General features: G+C 44.6%; 1 protein-coding gene across 1 annotated transcript in view; it reads right to left on the bottom strand.

The window, feature by feature from the left end:
* Window positions 1–6,467: 6,467 nt before the first annotated feature.
* LOC135897955 (trypsin-7-like) overlaps window positions 6,468–19,352 on the bottom strand; it is a 36,251-nt gene continuing 23,366 nt past the window's right edge. Inside the window, exons 4-8 of the mRNA XM_065426675.2 lie at window positions 17,264–17,364; window positions 14,491–14,644; window positions 10,355–10,469; window positions 9,719–9,876; window positions 6,468–6,717 (exon numbers count right to left, since the gene is read on the bottom strand). Coding sequence (XP_065282747.2) covers window positions 6,508–6,717; window positions 9,719–9,876; window positions 10,355–10,469; window positions 14,491–14,644; window positions 17,264–17,364 — 738 coding nt within the window. The 3' untranslated portion in view covers window positions 6,468–6,507. The remainder of the gene's footprint in view (window positions 6,718–9,718; window positions 9,877–10,354; window positions 10,470–14,490; window positions 14,645–17,263; window positions 17,365–19,352) is intronic.

The following is a 19,352-nucleotide window of genomic DNA, read 5'->3' as shown; positions in this document are numbered from 1 at the left end:
CTCGGTAAGACATCTCTCATGGCTGTGCTTTTTCTTCTTTTGCGTACATTTTCCTGGTTCTTTTGCATGTTCCCATTTGTTGATACGAGTCACCATTGAGGGACATTATCATCATTATCATGGATGCTGTGCAATATGATCGACGCGCTGCTGCCTGTATTGCCCGCGGGAAAATCTTGTACTGAACTTTTTAAAAATTACGGGCCTGGATTGCAGACTTTCAGCATGCCAAATTGCTTGTAATATGTTCTACATCTTCCTTCTATCATCATCGTCACCCATCACGCACCTCTTTCTTCCCTCTTTCTTTACCTCTTCCCCTTCCCCCAATGCCGAGTAGCTGGCTAGAGGAATATACCTCAGGCCGACCTCTCGGCATTTCGCGTCATTAAACTTCTTTCTCTCTCTCTTGGGTGCAATCTAGAGTCGCGACTCGTCTGACCAGGGTTTTGTGTTGCCTAATGAAAATAATGTAAATTGTACAGTTCTGCCTAATCGTCCTTTTGAACTAGTTAGACCATTTGTGCTTTTGCTACTTCTAACGAAGCTGAAATGAGAAAAATATTATGTGCTATTATTTATAATTCAAACGTAAGTTGCCATAATTTCAAACTATTTACAGCCCTTCATCGCTATCGCAATTAAGATGTGACAGACTAACTTCAACTATCGTAAAAGGCAATAACTACTATTGGTGAAATTTTATACTAACTACAGTGACTCGCGTACCCTTTTCTGAGCAGCAATATTGTATCAATTGCTTGCGCTTTATTCTTTGCCATTCTTATGAACTGCTCTTCACGATCGGCTAATCTTATTGATAACGGAAGCTGGGGCTCACTCTGATCACTGAAGAACCTCAAGAAGCGCAAATAGCAGCGGGAACGCTAACCCTACAAAATGGTGGCCCTGGCACATTTTGAAGTTTTCTTAAATACTCGCGCCTCTAAAGCGTATCTCTCTTTTAAAGAGGAGCTTTCTATGCCTCACTGATTTGTTCGTGAGTGCCGAAGACGCACTGCAGGAAAGCCAACATACACGATCTGGGTAGAACACAGTTTACATTCGCAGTACCGCGCCAGCGTTGACTGGCCGGCCGCTCAGTGCCTGATAACGGTGCGAAGCGACGAGCTTAGTAGGAGTAGCGCATGTGCACAAACTTAATCGAACCGCAAGTTGCGCCTGCTAGGCATGACACCACCTCTGTCGCAAATAACTAAGCTTCCCTGCTTATGGGAGATAGGAAGTGCTCGTGAAGATGGGTTCATCTTAGGATCTGGAAAAAATAGCAGTGCACCTTTCTTCAATAAAGATGGTTGAAGGACACGCAACCCAGGCTAACTGTATACAAGTAGTACACTGCATTGCGCGCGTGGGGCAATGCATTCCCGGTCGTGCATAGGCCGAGGGTGAAGAGCACGGCAGAAGCCGCTGCCATACGCGAACTCCAGCGCGAGCGCCATCGTGCACGTAAGGTTGATCCAGCGTATCGGCAACGGCTTGTGCAGTCGAGATTCAATCAGGTCTTGTGATTGTCAGTGTGTACATCAGACCGAACACGTCTCGCTGTGCCGTGGGAACGTTCCGGGTAGAAGTGATGAAGACCTTAAAGCCACATAGTGCGCCGATCCTGGTGGTCGGTGACTGCAACAACGATGTGGCGAAAGAGCATGGCGGATGGATCGAGAGTTTCATGCTAGATCGCTACTCGTTAGAATTGAATGCGCTACTGAGACCCAGGACGCAACATTGTTCCTGCATTCATCTCACGGTTTAAAGTAGGGTTGTGTCACGCTAGGATGGCAGAGCCTCTGACCGTCTACCACAGCGATCACATGGCAATACTGTGCAAGTGTAGGGTCGTCCGGGAAAGTTTGAATGTGTGCGTGCAATCAACGGCTACATGATCTAAAATAAAGGCTATGCAACTTAACGAAATTCATTCAGACTATATTCATTCAAGTTCAGCGTTGACGAAATACAATCCTAATCAAACAAATCAAATCACTTATGCATCGTGTCGCTCAGCATATCTTTGGTTCGTTGCGTGGTCGCTGGTTTTGGACTTTGATTGAGTTTGCACTGGGAGCAAGCTCCGCGTTCAAGCTTCTTTCTTCAACAAAGGGGCTTCTAATTTTGTTTTTCGTTCGCGCCGACATGATATACATGGGAGCTGTTTGCGTTAGAGAAAATGGAGGTTGCGCAATCTGCGAGCTGACCGCATTATAGAGAATCAGATGCTTCAGAAAAAAATTCATTTTCCACGCTATAGGGCAAAGCGCTCAGGGTCATATAAATCGTCTTTCTGTGCCACTGCGGGAAGATGTTCCCACGCTCTTGTACTCCATTTCAACGTTTCTACACGCACATAACATGCGCCCCTTCGTCCCTCTATCGCTACAGCGATCCCCACCGGCTTTGCTACGTAGACTAAAATTTTCTGCTGCACAACGTAATTTTAGTCCACGTATGACTATGACAGTTGCTCACGGACCGTGCCGCAAATTTTTTTCTGCAGTCAGCAAAACCACCTTGAGCTCTTTAAAGGAGCACAGGTTGACCACCTGATATCACCCTCAAAAAACAAAATCAGTGCCATTCAGCGACTAAACTGCTTCTTCACAGGTGTGCCCTCGTTGTCTACCTTCTACTACTCTCCGTAGATGATGATGTAGAAAGGCTGGCGGACAGCAGCCATCCTAACGATCAGTTCATTTCTGACGAATGCGTCAAGTCAGCTTCATCATGATACGAAGTTAGGAACGATGCAGGTTATGCTGCTGTCGAAATGAATTGGTGGCTGTGCAGGAAGCTTGGCAACTCAAAGAGGTCTTCATTCCTATGTGCCTAACGAAAGTGAAGTTTATTTTTTTCATATGTTTGCAGACTCAAAAAAAGTCAAAATTGCTAAATAAATGTGCTTCCTGAGGGTTTGCTCTTCACCGTGATGTGAGTCAGGTCGCAGAGCCACCTTTCCATCACCTTTCTTTTTCTAAAGGAATAAAGACTGATTTCATTCTGTATATTTACAGAAACGGTGAGAAGAGCAAAAGATATCGAGGCCTGACAGATGCTCCAGCTCCCTTACAAAATTTACGAGGATAGCTCGCAATAGTACGAAGGTAAATAAATATACGTCGTTTCGAGATGCTATTACAAAGAAAACAGCAATGTCAATTAACAGCTTACGATGAAAAATAAATACTAGAATTGAAATTAGAAATTATTTATTGTTTTCTGACTAGTGAAGTACAGTTACTATAGCACGCACAATATCTAGAAACATAAAAATGAAATAATATATATATATATATATATATATGTATATAATGTAGAGTTTTCAGTTTCCCTTTCAAGTAAATATACAAGGTGTTAAACGTTCGTCGCATTGCTTGCTCCCTAATAGACGTACGAGGCTAAATAAAACTGTTTGATCGTAATATTTCTGCTTGTTTCGCAGCTGTCACAACTGAATGGTGTCTTGAAAAGTAGCCAGAAAATCTACTCAAAAATTTTGTATTCATGCGAGAAGCATCCACATAGAAAGAAATATGAAATGCCACAAGCCGTCAGAAGCATCCATTTTGGCGTAACATAGCCAACAAAGGCAACCCTGCCTGCGGGGCCAGCCGAGAAATGGCGGCTTGCTCCTGCGCACATAATTAAACTGCGCAATGTCAATTTAGGTGGCACTGCGACGCAAACAGCACCGTGGAGCGTTCGCTGCCCACTGCCGAAAATCCAGACGGCGCCAGCGTTGTTCAAGAGATTGTTCATTGTCACCTAGTAAGACCTGTCGATATTTATTGGTGCACACGGGACTCCTTGACTGCCCAGTTAGGAAGCGACTGGTGACTACAGTATTATGGCTAGTTAAACTACGAACCTTTCTTCCACATGTGCGCAATAATTTCGTATTGCTATAAATGTTTAGCTTTCCCGACGGTACTGTCACCTTTCCTTCGCTTGTGCATCCCATGAAAGCTTTTCATGGACCAGTCGTCGCGAGGAAAGAGTGAGATATATCTGAGTCATACTTTGAACGTTTCACAGCCCCATTAGCAAAATGTAAAGACGATTCGCTTAGCAGGTTGGAGAACTTAAACTTCAGTGGCTTGTCTTTCTATTTGGGCCATTAACCTTCAATTTAGCGTCGTCGGCTCGTATAGCCGGTCGCAAGCAGTCGTCTGTTTTTCCATATCCCAAAGCATTTTAGCCTGTTCATGTTTTTGTCGAGTTCAACTGAATGGATATTGCGTGGAACGTTCGAGTCTGCGTTTGTTGGTGGTGTGCGCATGGTTTTCTGAGTGATCTCAGAAGTTGAAACAAGGGACAAGCACAAGCAAAAAAACAATATGCAAGAAAAAATAAAGGAAATCCTCTCCATACTACTGATCATGTATGCATTCCGTTATTTATAAACTCTATTAGAAAATGTTTCCTCTACATTTTGATCTCAGCCGTTCCCTGTCTCTAGAGCTTAATATATTTTGTCCACCATTCTCTTTTTCTGGAGCTTAACATGGAGAGCAACGACCGCAAACAGCTCCTGAGTAGCATGATAGAAGTAAAGATCGAAGAATTGCCCATAATGTTTTTAGCACGAGGCAGTGTAGGTGACGCGCCGTGCACATACGATCCTGCATTGGAGTTCCATACGGTTCTTGAACGCCTGAACAAACTTTTGAGGCCAGGTTATTAGCAGCATCTAAGCTACACAATACGGGCATCCTTGATTGTATTTACGTAGCCAGGGAAAGTAAATGATGTGCAGGTTTACCGGCAAATTCTCTGGAGCAAGTATACCGTTACGGTTGCTGACAAGGCGGTAAAGAACATTGACTTCTATAGTAGAAGCGCACAGCAACAAGACACTGTTTTGCCAGCGAGACAGAAAGAAACAATTTTAATTGCCAATTTGTAACCATGGCCACACACCACGGCACGCGCTAGTTCCAGATGGCCCTGGTACTTGACGTCTCATTCCTGAACGTGACTGGGGCTGTAATATGTTACAGCATTCTGCTAAAGATGCTTAAAAATTATCAGGTGGATGCAACGCCTTCGCATTTGCTGATCCATGTCGGTAACCGGCATACCTGTACTCCTGGTATAATTCTGTGTTTGTGTAAGCCAGTTGTACCTTGTTATTACTCGTTTTTATTTCCCGTGATTCCAAACTGTGAATAAGAAAAAAATGGTTCAATAGAAGCTCGGGTGATGTGGAAAGGAAAGGATATATTAATTTGCAACCGAGAAAAACGTTTTCGTGGAAGTCATAAGAAAGAGGTGAACCAAGTATGGCGCCACATCAAGGAAAGAAGATAAAAGCACATTAATGCTTTCTTTGAAAAACCTGACATAAGCTTTACAGCTGTATGGGCTTTCAAAGCTGAGGCCTTGTGTGCTGTCCACAGACGCCTCTTCTACACGTCTGAAATAGAACGTAAAATAAAAAAAAGCTCTCGCAATTCACAGCGTACATTACCAATTGGCAATGTATGAGAAAGTATGAGTACATCAGCTGCAGCTACATTACAATATATGCAGTTTAACATAGTTGTAAGGAATACGACACTTTCTTCTAGCTATTTTTTTCTGTAAACCACATTCAAAGTACTGCTTATGAAAATGACAGCAAAGAACAATTACATAGGTTAGATTTAACAACCTAACACTGGTAAGCGCAATTCGAAGACGGTACAGAAGATGGACACAGAAGCACAGGACCAGCGTAAATTCGCAATTAAATTTTATTATGAGGCTTCGCCGACTTGTACACAGCGGATCAGGATCGCGCAAGTGCACTGCACAACAAGCCAAGCACTGAATCATGTCCAGAAGCGTATAGATTACAGCATCATTTCTAAAAAATGATTTTCTTTTTTTACGCAAAACAACCAAAGGGGGAAGCAATGTCAGCCACCGTCGCCATCTCTAGGAATCATCACTGATAATCGCGGCTACAATATCAGAGCACCTGCGCATTCTACTTGCAATAAATCGTGCTTCTCTTGTTCCTTGCCTACTCACCTGCTACTGCAATTGTGCTCTCTGTATGCAGGCGGCCTTGACGTTCTTTTGTCACATCTGTATGCTGCCCTTTCACAGCACCAATAGATCGTGTGAAGCGGGTTCTCCATATGAGGAGCAAATTTTGTTTACTTACTCTGCCCAACCAAATATATTAAGGCGCGAAGTAGCTCCGTGTTGATGACCACTGCGAAACTTACTAAGCAACAGTGCAATATCGATGCAATCTAGTACCACTCCATGCGATCAGCAGGATTACGAAAGTCTAGAGGCGAAAATGTTTATAGAAAGGATGCCCAGTGCATGACTAACACTGGTGTTGCTAGCTGCAAGCGGAAATCGGCCGTGAGCTTGGCTGACAACCAAGACGCCGGGCTTTGTGCAATGCTTGTCTGCGTCATATGCGTAACGCTGTACATTCAGGCTCTGACATCGCCACTGTAGCCGATATTTATTCATCGATTTAATAAATGTTCACGGGTATGAGTCAACGTGCAGCTTGTGCCACTGTTTCGGTTGCTTCAATGCCATGCGGATCCAAGACCAGTAGCCTGATATTCTGGTTTGTATTTCTGGCCTAGCTAACGTCCCTTCTTCTGGACATCCGGGAACCAAAGACACCAATCCCACTTGCACAGATTTTCCATTGCTTTTCGAGAGCGTCATTGGGCCGCCGGAGTCTCCCTAGAGCAAAGAAGAGAAAAGATTCGTACGCATAACTTAGAAATTTAGCTCAATACGTCCTGCATAAGTGTTTTTCCGATCCTGAACGAAGCCGGCGAATACACGCAAAGAATATCGGGTGGCCAATGACGCGGCAATTTTGCGTGTATTCGCGTGCTTCTTTCACGCTCGGAAAAACACTTTTAATTTTGTAATACACGAATACAGCTTTTGCAGAACCCTTGTAACCAATGTAACAAATTCAGGTAAGATGTAAAATGACATTTGGCTTTATCCGCTTTGAATTATCTAATGGCTGCCGTTTACAGAACCGCGATATCTGTTCTTGATGCAGAGTTAATAGTTTCGAAACTTCGTGCTTCTATATTTCTCAAACTTCCGAATTTTTGAAAATTTTCGTAACAAAATTCAGGCCTAATATTGAAATTCCGCTTCGAAGGGTCACTAGAATTTAACTTCCTCACTCAAATGCAACAAATTTCATCAAGATCGGTCAAGGTGTTACCTCAGAAAAACGTTTTGGCGTTTACATATATTTGAACAGGCCGTGTCGGAGTTGGGCCTGAGCTAAAGCTTCTTCATAATGACCATCGGTTATCATCCCTCCTCATAACATGCCCCGCCCATGCCCATTTCTTTTTCTTGATTTCAACCAAGATGTCATTAACTGTCGTTTGTTCCCTCACCCAATATGCCCTCTTCTCACCCCCCCCCCCCTTAACGTTACACTCATCATTCTTCTTTCCATAGCTCGTTGCGTCGTCCTTAATTTAAGTAGAACCCTTATCGTAAGCCTCCACGTTTCTGCGCCGTAGGTCAGTATAGGTAAGACACAGCTATTATACACTTTTCTCTTGAGAGAAAATGGCAACCTGCTGCTCGTGATCTCAGAATGCCTGCCAAAACGCAACCCAGCCCATTTTTATTCTTCTGATTATTGCAGTCTCGTGTTCCGGATCCGCGGTCACTGCCTACCCTAAGTAGATGTATTCCCTTACCACTTCCAGAGCCTCGCTACCTATCGCAAACTGCTGTTCTCTTCCGAGACTGTTAAACTGTTGTCAACTACGTTACGGTTGCATAATTTGAAATCTTGAAGCAATATAGTTGGGACTCCTTGTATATATGTAATATATGAAAAACAGAAGTTACTGACAAATGTAATATATATATATATATATATATATATATATATATATATATATATATATATATCTGAGCAGCCATGACTCCTGGCTCTCTTTGAGAGTCATACTGCGGATCATACAACTTACGCGATGGCGTTTAACAGATTACCTTATGGTCATTTTGCACAGCTGCATAGCTGATCCTTAAGACCTGAACTTTTTGCCTTCGTGGGCGACAACTAAAAAAAATTGGGGCAGCTTCGCACTAGTGGAATGCAGACTGGGCAAACAGTGAAGCTGGCTGCCCCACTAAAGCTATTCTTTGTTCGACCAAGTTTATGCGTCGTTATGCTTGGAGTCTCGCTCATGTTTTCTGCGTGGTGTCCTCATTGGCCTCCCGAACACCAATGAACACTCATTCATTAATGCACGTACGATGTGCTCTTTTTTTTCAGTACCAGCCATTTCTTTCGTCGTAGTCTTCCGATGCCACAACTGCACAGGCAAATCTTCCAGCGCGTCTTCACGCCGGTAAACCTCGACTCGTCTGGTCGCATGCACGCTTACACTCGGTACCGCGAGGTCGTGACTCCGGATCTTCTGCAACTCGCTTCCGCTTCGCCTTCCTAGCTCGCGCACGCGAGATTGAGGCATGTTCGCCGGCTTTCCCTCGCACATACAGCGTACGGCCTGCGGCGGCGATTTCATGCGCCCTTGGACTTTATACAAAACCTGATGGCGACTCCGACGGCAGAAATGCGCCTGGAGTGTCGATATAATTGCTATTGCAGCAACACACAGACACAACGGATAGCCGTCGTCAAAACAAGTTATGTATTGGACGTGTGCTGCGGGGGCATTCCATGTTCTCGCTCCCTTAAGAACACTAGGGGCCATCTAGTACCGCCGCCATGAAATCTGCGCATGGCTTCCGAAATGCGTGGTGCACCAGTGCATGCGAAGGCTAAGAAACGCGTCATGCAGCCATCGGGAATTTCTTGCGAACTACTTCCTGGAATGGCTGCGCCATCTGGTGACGCGGCCGAGAACTGCCCGCGTCGCCATCGAGACAAGCAGCGGGGCGTGCCGACGTATGCGAACGTTGAGAATCGTTCCCTCACTTTCAACACACTCAGTATTAACGCACCCAAATTGCCGCATACTCAGTGGCCCATGTTTGTGCGAGAGTTTGTTATGAGCACTGTTCTCTCAGCACAGCAGCTGGATGCACTAGTCATTCGACTACAGACTACCCAGTCAACTAGGTAGGGGAGAGCCTGTTACATACATACATACATACATACATACATACATACATACATACATACATACATACATACATACATACATACATACATACATACATACATACATACATACATACATACATACATACATACATACACAGACAGACAGACAGACAGACAGACAGACAGACAGACAGATAGATAGATAGATAGATAGATAGATAGATAGATAGATAGATAGATAGATAGATAGATAGATAGATAGATAGATAGATAGATAGATAGATAGATAGATAGATAGATAGATAGATAGATAGATAGACAGACAGATAGATAGATAGATAGATAGATAGATAGATAGATAGATAGATAGATAGATAGATAGATAGATAGATAGATAGATAGATAGATAGATAGATAGATAGATAGATAGATAGATAGATAGATAGATAGATAGATAGATAGATAGATAGATAGATAGATAGATAGATAGATAGATAGATAGATAGATAGATAGATAGATAGATAGATAGATAGATAGATAGCCCCCAGAAAGAGTGCGAAGTAATCCATTACTGCCACGCATTAAAGCCAGCTGTTAAGCTTGAACTTTTGTGCAATACTCACCTTACATGAGATTCCGTCTAGCATCATCGCACACAGCGGTGGGCCGCCAAGTATTGGTGTAGTCTGGTCTATTACAGTTGTCTCTATGGCGCTTTTGCATTCGTCGTCTGGCATACCAACAACTTGCGCGAAGAGGAGGATATGACTGATTCGGGCATCTGGGTAAGATTTGGAAATATCAGCCTTCGCCAGCACTTACGCATATTCGCCATGCTCGAAAGCCTTACATATTGCAGTTATGGGATCTCTGTAAAATGTATGGAAGGCACAATTTTAAGAGCACACCACGAGTTATCATACTGAGGTATGCTTGCTTTGCGTCGTTGAGGTAAGCCAACCATACCATTGGAGGTTGCAGTGAAAGATATCGCGCTGAATGTAATAAAGTAAAGACGTATCAACTTACTGATAAGAAAACCAGTGTTTTTCAGAAATAATTCTCAAATTCACACTGTCGCAAACACAAAACTACAGTCGCACACAACAAAAGCGTTTAGACCTTAACGAAGTTCAACAAGCATCACATCTTTTCGAACGCGTACAGAATGGTGAATTTCCGCAATTGCCAAATAGTAAATGCCTCATTATGCAGCGAAGCATTCTAGGAATTAAAGTGGAATTAGGATATCTGCTTACATTTAGTTGGCCTCCCCCATCCAGCCACAAGAAGTCTTTTGTCGGCAACATCAATCTCTCGAGAAGGTAAGCATATTGGTTTCACAAATCTGTCAAACTTCAATCGGCTTCGCAGCTGTTGGTGGATAAAGCATACATTTTCATACATGCAAAATATTATGAAACAAAACCAATAAAACTTGTTTTGAGGCTTCTTTTGAAACTTTCAAATAAACATTTTGAGTTATGCAGTAAAATAGCGTCACACACTTAACCAATATTATTCTGCAAACGTAGGCTCTTCGTGCTAAAAGACAAGATGAAACTTAAAGCATTTGCACTTGCACACGATAGCAGGTTTCGAACAGTATTACAACCACTATCATCGCCCTATGCAAGCACATTTTTAACCGAACATAGGCACCGTTCGACACTGAAACCAATTCAATTATATTTTATATACATGCCGAAAACCGAAGCACAATAATAGCAGCTTGGCTTTTCAGTACAAAGTCGAACGTTAGGATTTATTGGCCATCTTTCATATTTCTTTCTGCAATACTTTTTACAACAGATTGTTCCTTTGTGTATGTTACTACATTGTCAGCTCGCAAAAAAAGAAATCAGTTCTTTTTGTGTCACGTATTGCTGTTCTCAGTTTGGCGGAAAGATAAATTAACCAGCCGTGGTTGCTCACTGGCTACGGTGTTGGGCTGCTGAGCATGAGGTCGCGGGATCGAATCCCGGCCACGGCGGCCGCATTTCGATGGAGGCGAAATCCGAAAACACCTGTGTCGGTATGGATCACTCATGTTCTCTAAGGCGCTAATTAACAAAGCGGCCTGACTGCCCTACATACACTAGCTTCCACGACGTGACTGCACCCTTCTAGTCCGTCTATGGCTTGCAGTAACATTTTCAAATGCCTACTCACTCCTTATAGGAATGGCCAACAGCCCACTTTGTGACTTCTGCGGGTGCAATGAAACAATCGAGCGTATTCTTTGTCAGTGCTCTCGTTTAAACCTACAAAGAGCTGTCCTCTCAGCCACCCTAGACAAACTGGACAAGCGCCCAATGTCAGAAAACAAGATCTTTGGAAACTGGCCTACGCGAACATCAGCGCGATCTGCTATGAACGCACTGCTGCGATACTTGAAAGACACGGGACTTTCTGACAAATTGTGACTGTACACTGGGCGACGTAGGACTGTACGGTGACACTGCGTAAGACTAGGAACGCCTTTGCGGTCTGCGTGACAGTGACCACAGAAAGAGTTCGTGTGTACGTGCACGTGTATGTTTCGGTTTTTCTTTTCCTTTTTTTATCCTTCTCCCTCTCACCTATTGCATCTCCTTGCCCCTGCCCCAGTACAGGGTAGCCAACCAGAGGTAATCTCGGGTTAACCTCCCTGCCTTTCCTTTGCCTTTCTCTCTCTCTCTTGCCACATGACAACGGAATCTTAAGTTAATTTATACACCACACCGACGCTGCAATCTACAACCTTCGCGTGGTTTCTTTCACAATCTGGTTTTTTACTTGTTTTTCAAACATGGCTGCACAACATGCACACTTTCTCAGGTGCAGAAAACACTACTGGTATTTGGTATCTAGAGGCGACATTCATTAGATTGCGAGCCACTCTATGGCAATACTACATAACTTCAGGCCTCTTCTTTTGAGCCTCATACCTGAAGAGGCCTGGAACATTGTAAAATATGCAAGTGCAAAGCAATGTTTCGTGATACGACAATATTGATAAAGAGCCCGGATACAACCGCCCGAGAATTATCGGAAGCTTTTTTTCATACACTCATTGGGTTCGCAGTGCATTAGTGCGCCTTCTTCAACCTTGTACAGGGCTGAATATTTTTTTTATTCTGTCACATGAGTGCGCTCTGGTGATCAGATGTTGGTGACTCCGGCACATGGTGCTCACTGCGCATGCTCTTCTAGATTCTGCTCTCTATAAAGGGATGACGCAATAAAATGTCGGTTGAGAGTAGCGGCTTGTCCTGTCGTCCCTCTTATGTCCGTTGTTTTGCGCTAAACAAATTAATTGTGAACCATTAACAGATGTTTTGGTGGCGACTGTGAGCTGAAATGAAACGCTCAAGCTGTACGCATGAAGTGATTTTACTGCTTCATTTATTTTACTACACCATGTGAGTGTTATGGGTGATATGGGCAACCTCGCTGGTACATCGCGCTGCGCAGAGCCCAGCGCTTCAGATTCATGTATTGCCACAGTTCTCAAATACCCCAGTTGCATTGGATACCATGATGCTACCTCAAAAGGCTGTCCCAAAATGAAGAAAGAAACGGAGGTCTTGAAGCAGATGGCGAGAGACCGCTCGTCTCGTCGGGAAGCTCTTGCAGCCTTTATAAAGCCATTCTCCCGATGTCGTCGGAATTTAAAGAACACAAATGCCTCCGTGAAGAGCACACTACATCCTACAACTCCTCCTCCTCTGCCGCTAGGCGTGGCGGAGTCGAATCTATGGTCGTGCCGCACAACACAGATACTGAAGTTTGGCTCGCGCTACCAAAGTGACAGCCCCCAGCGCAACTGAAACCACTGCCGAAGCAACCGCCGGGGCCACAGCAGATGGCACAGTGGAAGGCACAGTTGAAGCTACAGCTGCTGCTACAGCTGAAGCCATAGTCGGAGCCACGACCGATGCCACAGCTGGAGCCAAGACCGATACCACAGCCGATGCCACAGCCGGAGCCACAGTCACATTAAAGGATACGGCACACATCAGCAGAGTCTACTGCGGTGACTCACGATAAATTTTTCGAAGACCGACAAGTGGTTGTGATGCTTCGGTCTCTCATAAATACCCTTCGTCTTCTTTTCAGCCCGCTTCATACTTCGTCAGCACGAAGTGCAGTGGATTTCTTGGATGCCCTTAAAGCCAGAGCTTGGAAGTATCGAGTAAGCCCGACAGCTCACCCGCAGATTCCTATTCGCGCAACGGCCACTGGCTCTGTCGTCGTTCCAGATGTCATCAACGCAGATCACCAGCTACGGAACTGCACTTTGGTGTCATGGTACTTCGCTGCACACACAGTAATCACTTTCTTCTTCTTTTCTTCTTTTTATTCCCCCTTTCTATCATCTCCAGTGCAGGGTAGCAAACCGGAAGCTCGTCTTGTTGACCTCTCTGCCTTTCCTCTCTTTGCTGTATATCTCTTCTCGCTGGTACACACATGTAACCTGTCTCAACATACCCACAGCTATGTCCCCCGTTAGAGCCACCCGTCCAATTTTACCACCCACGCCACACCTGCGAGAGTAGGCAAAGAAAGCTTTATTTTAAATTTAAGCCTTTTTCCGCACCCGCGCGGAGCGCTTCCATAGAGCACCATACTCAGTGACTCCGCGCCATTCTCACCCCAGCTTGCTCAGGAAGGCATTGTCACTGATTGGCTTCAACAACATGTTCAGCCTTCTGCCGACATTTTCGTGACAGCTGAAGTGGTACGCCTTACACTGTACGGTAAACGATCAGTAGAGTCAAGCGCCTTTAGAACGATGCACTGAGGGGCTCTATCATCCTTCGTCCACTTCGTTGCGATGCTCTCACACTGCAGCGTCTGCCACAAGGTTGGCTCAGGTTACCCAAGAAATAACATTTATTTAAGATGTATTCAAGCAGTGCAGTACCAAAAGAAGGATCGACATTTGGGCGAGTTGGTAGTGGTTGAACATCTTGAAGGGGCAGCGCAAAAAGACGATGACAGAAGGCAGGAAACACACAGGACAGCACTACACAAACACACAGGACATGTGGCGCCATGGCACGCGCCCTCATGTAATCGAGCTTCACGGCAAAACCCAGCTGCCGGTCACCGCGAAATCGGGACTCCCCCACGTGGTCCTTGTTATAGCTGTCGACCAGGGCTACCTATGGCCCGCGCAGCTCGTGCGTGCCTAGGAGAGGGCCGTGGTGGCGCGGTTACGTGCGTTCATTATAATGTAGCAAATCGGCCGTCAAGAAAACCGAACTTAACGACAATTACAAGTAATTGAAACAGATTTTATTGCGGCGCTCTTTTCCCTGCATTCGTCATTCTTTTTTTTTCATATGCGTGCAGCTCATTCAAAACGATACAACTGCGTGCAAGAGACAAAAATAAGAAAGCTTCTTGCCTTGAGAAGTGCAATGTCGTACCATCCACCGTATTGGAGAGAATATTTCGGATGCACCACCATGCTCTCAACAGACATCCAGTCAGACATGTCTGGCTTCCCAAAAACTTTCGTTGAGTTGCAAATGGCCATAACCTTTGTCGGCTTTACCGGCCTAAGTAAGCGAGAACGGGTGAAAAGCACACTGACACAAGGGCTCAGTTATCATATTATTCGATAGTCATATTACATTCACAATAATTCAGCAATATATTAAAACAAGTAATGTTGATTTGTGGCAAAACAATAGAGACAGAGTATTCATCAATTAAACAAAAGAGGCGAATTCCATTCTTGGCCAAGGCCAGCAGTTACTACCCACAAAAAAGTCACAGAGCGGGTTTAAGTAGCAAAAAGCCACTGAAAAAAGGATCTGACATGGTTATTGACGTTGCAGTTAAAGAGCGCTACTGTCCACGCTATGAACTGGCATGTTTGACTAAAAACTGTATGTGCTATACTTTGAAATGAGCGGTTGCTCGAAAGTGCACTGCAAGGGGATAACTGACACAATAAGCATCTATATTACTCACTTTCTTGGTATTCCTAATCTTGCTATATATTCAAGAACTGTCAACATCTTATTCACTTTGACTTTCAGAAATGTGTGACGAGGCAAACGTTCATTCGGCCTCCACTTATTGTACTAAACCGACATCTAGCTAGCGCAGCATTTGACGCTTTCAGTGATATTTCGCGACCAGGCCACGGGCGCCATGTTTTTTGCAGAACAAGGAATTATACATTAAACTGTTGCGCGGTAAAGCGACAGTTGAGGATCATTTCCTACGTGGCAATAAGTGGAAGAGTTGAACTGGAGAGGTGAAAAAGCAGGAAAGGAAGCATTGCAGTGAAGCTTTTTTCAGGACGAGTTTGAATACCTTAATTGAAAAACCAAAGAAGTAAACTTTTCTGCATCTTTAAGCAGCACCATTATAAAACTTTTTTCGTAAAACTGTTTAGGGAACGATCTTCTGCCGGGAACATATGAGCCAAAAGTCAATTCTTTACACGCACCCTTGTACCTAACATTCTGCTGCTATATGCAACTGCTACACTTCGGACTACCTGGTGAACAATGCAAGTTTATATATATATATTGCAAGTTTATTTATAATGCAAGTTTATTTATATATATACTTAGTATATATATGCAATGCAATGCATATATATACAATGCAAGTTTTGTACGTATCGACGCTACCCTGCGTTCATGTCACATCGCTGGTCAAATGACACGGTACGATGCTGCTGCTGCTGCTGATGATGATGATTTTATGGCATTTCCATTGAAACGAGATTGTGGCAGTCACATAGCCGGCTTGAGTTAATCCGGTAACCGCGCATGTTTTTCAGTGCAGCACTATTTATATATTTCAATCATCTTATTTTTCTTCCTGAAGATTTTGCTATCCACCATGTGCCGCTACCTATGCAACTGGTGCATGGTGTGCCAGCTGGCGTAAAAATATACAACTGCAATGCAAAGGGCGCAGGTATAGACGCTACTGGGTGCGCATATAACATCCCAAGAGAAGTGGGACAACACGATGCCAATGATAATAATGATTTAGTGGCATCCCCTTTGAAAGGCAAGAGCGACACATTCACCCAGCCAGTTTTCTTCACTAAGGAACACAGTATACATATTTCTCCAGTGTTCTTGTACACATCTCGTTAAACTGCTTTTTCCTTCCTCAAACCTTCATCAACTGATCCGTACCGCTTCCTGTGCATCTGCTACATCGCGTTCTGCCTGTTGTATTCATATGCAACTGCAATGCAGAATGTGCACGTATCGACGCTACGTGGCGCTTACGTCACATCGCGTGTCTCCGCAGGCGCTAGGATGCGCTTACCGCTCGAATATGCAAAGCGCTGGCGTGGCTTAGCGGTAAACTAGCTCACTCTCACGCGTTTGGCGCCGTTTCAATCAAGGCGGCTGTTAGGTATTTCTTTTAATATTCCCAGCAATAGCTGCTACGGGCACCGTACGCCAGGGGCGGACACCATGGCCAACCTAAATTCCTATTGGGATGAGCCAATAACACAATACGGTGTAAACGACAATAGACAGTTTTAGTTTCACGTACGTAGAGGCTTCACGTACGCAAACGTGGAAAGCCTACGTACCTTACGTTCACGCCATCTCAAATGCTTTTAGCTACACGTACGCGGCGCACGCCAAGAGGGACCCCGTAGCTCCATCTATCGGGAAATTTGAACACGGCGGTAGCCAATTCAACACCGCCGCCGTGTTTCGATGCGAGCCGTCTGCGCGCGCGCGGCCCGCTATCGCTTGTTCGCGATCTTGCGGAACTCCCGCGCGAAGCTGTCTACGTGCGCAAGAAACGCACGCAAAGAATTGAATCTCACGTACGTCCGCGAGACGCGCGCGCGCCCGCTACGTTCTACGCATGCGCACTGCTCACACTTAGAAGCTCTACGTACGCAAAGCCCCTACGTACAGTCGACCAAAAACGTTTACGGACCACCAGATCTCAGAAAATTCTAAATATACGAGTAGCGCTTAAAAGCAGCCAGTAAAAGCGAGCATCCGAATGATGTTTGCACGTACCACTAAAGGCTGGAAATGGGAACACCAGGCTGCGTTTTGAGGCTGAGAAGATATTCAGCTTTTTGTCAGATCTCTTGGTCCGGAAACTTTTTTGGTCGACTGTACGTGCAACTAAAACTGTCTAATAACGCTACAATGTGAGAGTATTATACTCACGGCCTTATCACACAGTGCGCGGCGGTGAGCAGCACGTTGCTTGTTATGATGCTTCCGCCGCAGTGTGAGTTTTCGTCATGCCAGTACGTCAGAATGTGTGCCTGGCAAGCACAAGCTATTGTTAATGGAGTAATGACAATTACGTGCTGGCAAGTATGCCTGAGCTATCTTGAATTGATGTATCACGCGAACACAGTGAACGAAGCAAGACCGGGTCAAAAAAAAAGGAAAATGAAAATACATCTTACTCTGCTATAATATTGAGGTCCCCTTGTTTACAACGCCAGCGAAAGGCAATATATTTTGCTTGAATACAGATCCGAGCCCGTATTCGTCAAATGTTCTTCTGCTATAACTGCTCTAAAAGCAGGAACCATCAAACAGCGATATTCGAAATAATAGGGAAGGCACGGGGCCAGCAACAAACTGCTCAAAAGGGGCAAGCATTTTGGTGAATTCGTCCGAGACTGCACTGCAGGCCTAGATGCCCGGTATATTAACTTGTGTAAAGTAGGCGGCTCGTATTGTCCACTGCACGTGCCTAGATTCAGGTAGCAGTCGTTCAAGTAAGTACCGTACACAACCGATGGTGACCTCAAGCCTCCGAGATGTTCGGTTTTGTACTGATGTTATACTGATGCCAGTGACACGGGGTGGCTCGTATTGTCCACTGCACGTGCATAGATTCAGGTAGCAGTCGTTCAACTAAGTACCGTAGACAACCGATGCTGACCTGAAGCCTCCGAGATGTTCGGTTTCGTACTGATGTTATACTGACGCGAGCGACACGGGGTTTTCTTTGACTGCAGCATAGCAATATTTGATACAAATCCTTCTGATTCATCACATTAATTTTCTTCTATTAATGCTAGTCCTTACGAAGTGACTCTCTATGTTCACCACCATCCTATTCAGAAGGACTTCAGTCTAACGCGTAGCATAATACCTAGAGGTTCAGATTTTCAATAACAGCAGTTCAATAACAGCAATAACAGCAACGAAAAAAAAACATTGTGCAGATCCACACACTATCAAAATCAATTTTATGTGCAGCCCTTTTTTTTTTTCTTGCAGGTACCAGGCTTGCCAGCTTTGCTCGGGACTCCGTAAGGGATTTCTGGTGGACCAACGTCTTCCTCTAACTTGAGTAGTTGTGTATTTGGATCGCGAGCGTATTGTGTTTTACATCAGCAGCACGACAACCTCGTTGTAGACGGTCGTATCGCGGCAATGGGATTATTACTTGCGCCGACTGTTGTACTTGAGCCTGCCATAGGGCAGTTGTAGGGTTCTACAAGGTAGTGGACGAGCGTAAGCGGGCGAAACACGGAATATGACTTCGTCACTGGCAGCACGTTAGACAATCGTACGCGTGCATGCGACTATTTCCTGTGGTGTATGTTAAAAACGACAATGTCATTTGTATTTCGACAAATAATTATTCGAACTAGATTAACGGGGGAAATCATGAAGTCTGTACAACATCGCACGCTTTCTACGTAGCGTAAGCTGCTACGGAGAAAGTACTGGGCAAAGCGGGCAGGTGCCTCAAAACGCAAGTTGTCACAAAGAAAGAAGACGGCAAAGTGGCGCGGGTTGCATGCGACGAGTGATTCTACGTGGCACAGATACCAGCTCCCCGAAGTCGTGTTTACGCAGAGTCTTTTAGCAAATATAAACGTTAACTTAGGATCAGTACGATGTGTCACTCCAATAAAAGCATGAAAAACTTGCAAGTTTGATGTCTTTCCAAAGAATGCTAAATGGACAGCCAAACAGACACTAGTCGGACTCTTGAATGAGTATCTGGTAGATTTTCCCTCATAGAATGTAGTGTACGCGGACGCCTCACAAAAAGATGAGAAATCAGCCATAGGCATTTGCTCTCGATAGGCATTTGCTATCACGCAGCTTTGCTGACCGTTTTCCTCATTAAACTCCAATTTATGGCCAAATATGGCCGAATTCATGTCCATGTTCTTGGCCATACAGAAAATTACGACAGCTGTGTCACATAACAATGCTCGCAGACTGCCGTTCAGTCCTTATGTAACTAGAACGCACAAATGTTTCACTATTGCACCGATCG

This window comes from Dermacentor albipictus, chromosome 10 (assembly GCF_038994185.2).
Source record: "Dermacentor albipictus isolate Rhodes 1998 colony chromosome 10, USDA_Dalb.pri_finalv2, whole genome shotgun sequence".
Taxonomy (NCBI): Eukaryota; Metazoa; Arthropoda; class Arachnida; order Ixodida; family Ixodidae; genus Dermacentor; species Dermacentor albipictus.
This window is presented reverse-complemented; position numbering and strand designations above follow the sequence as displayed.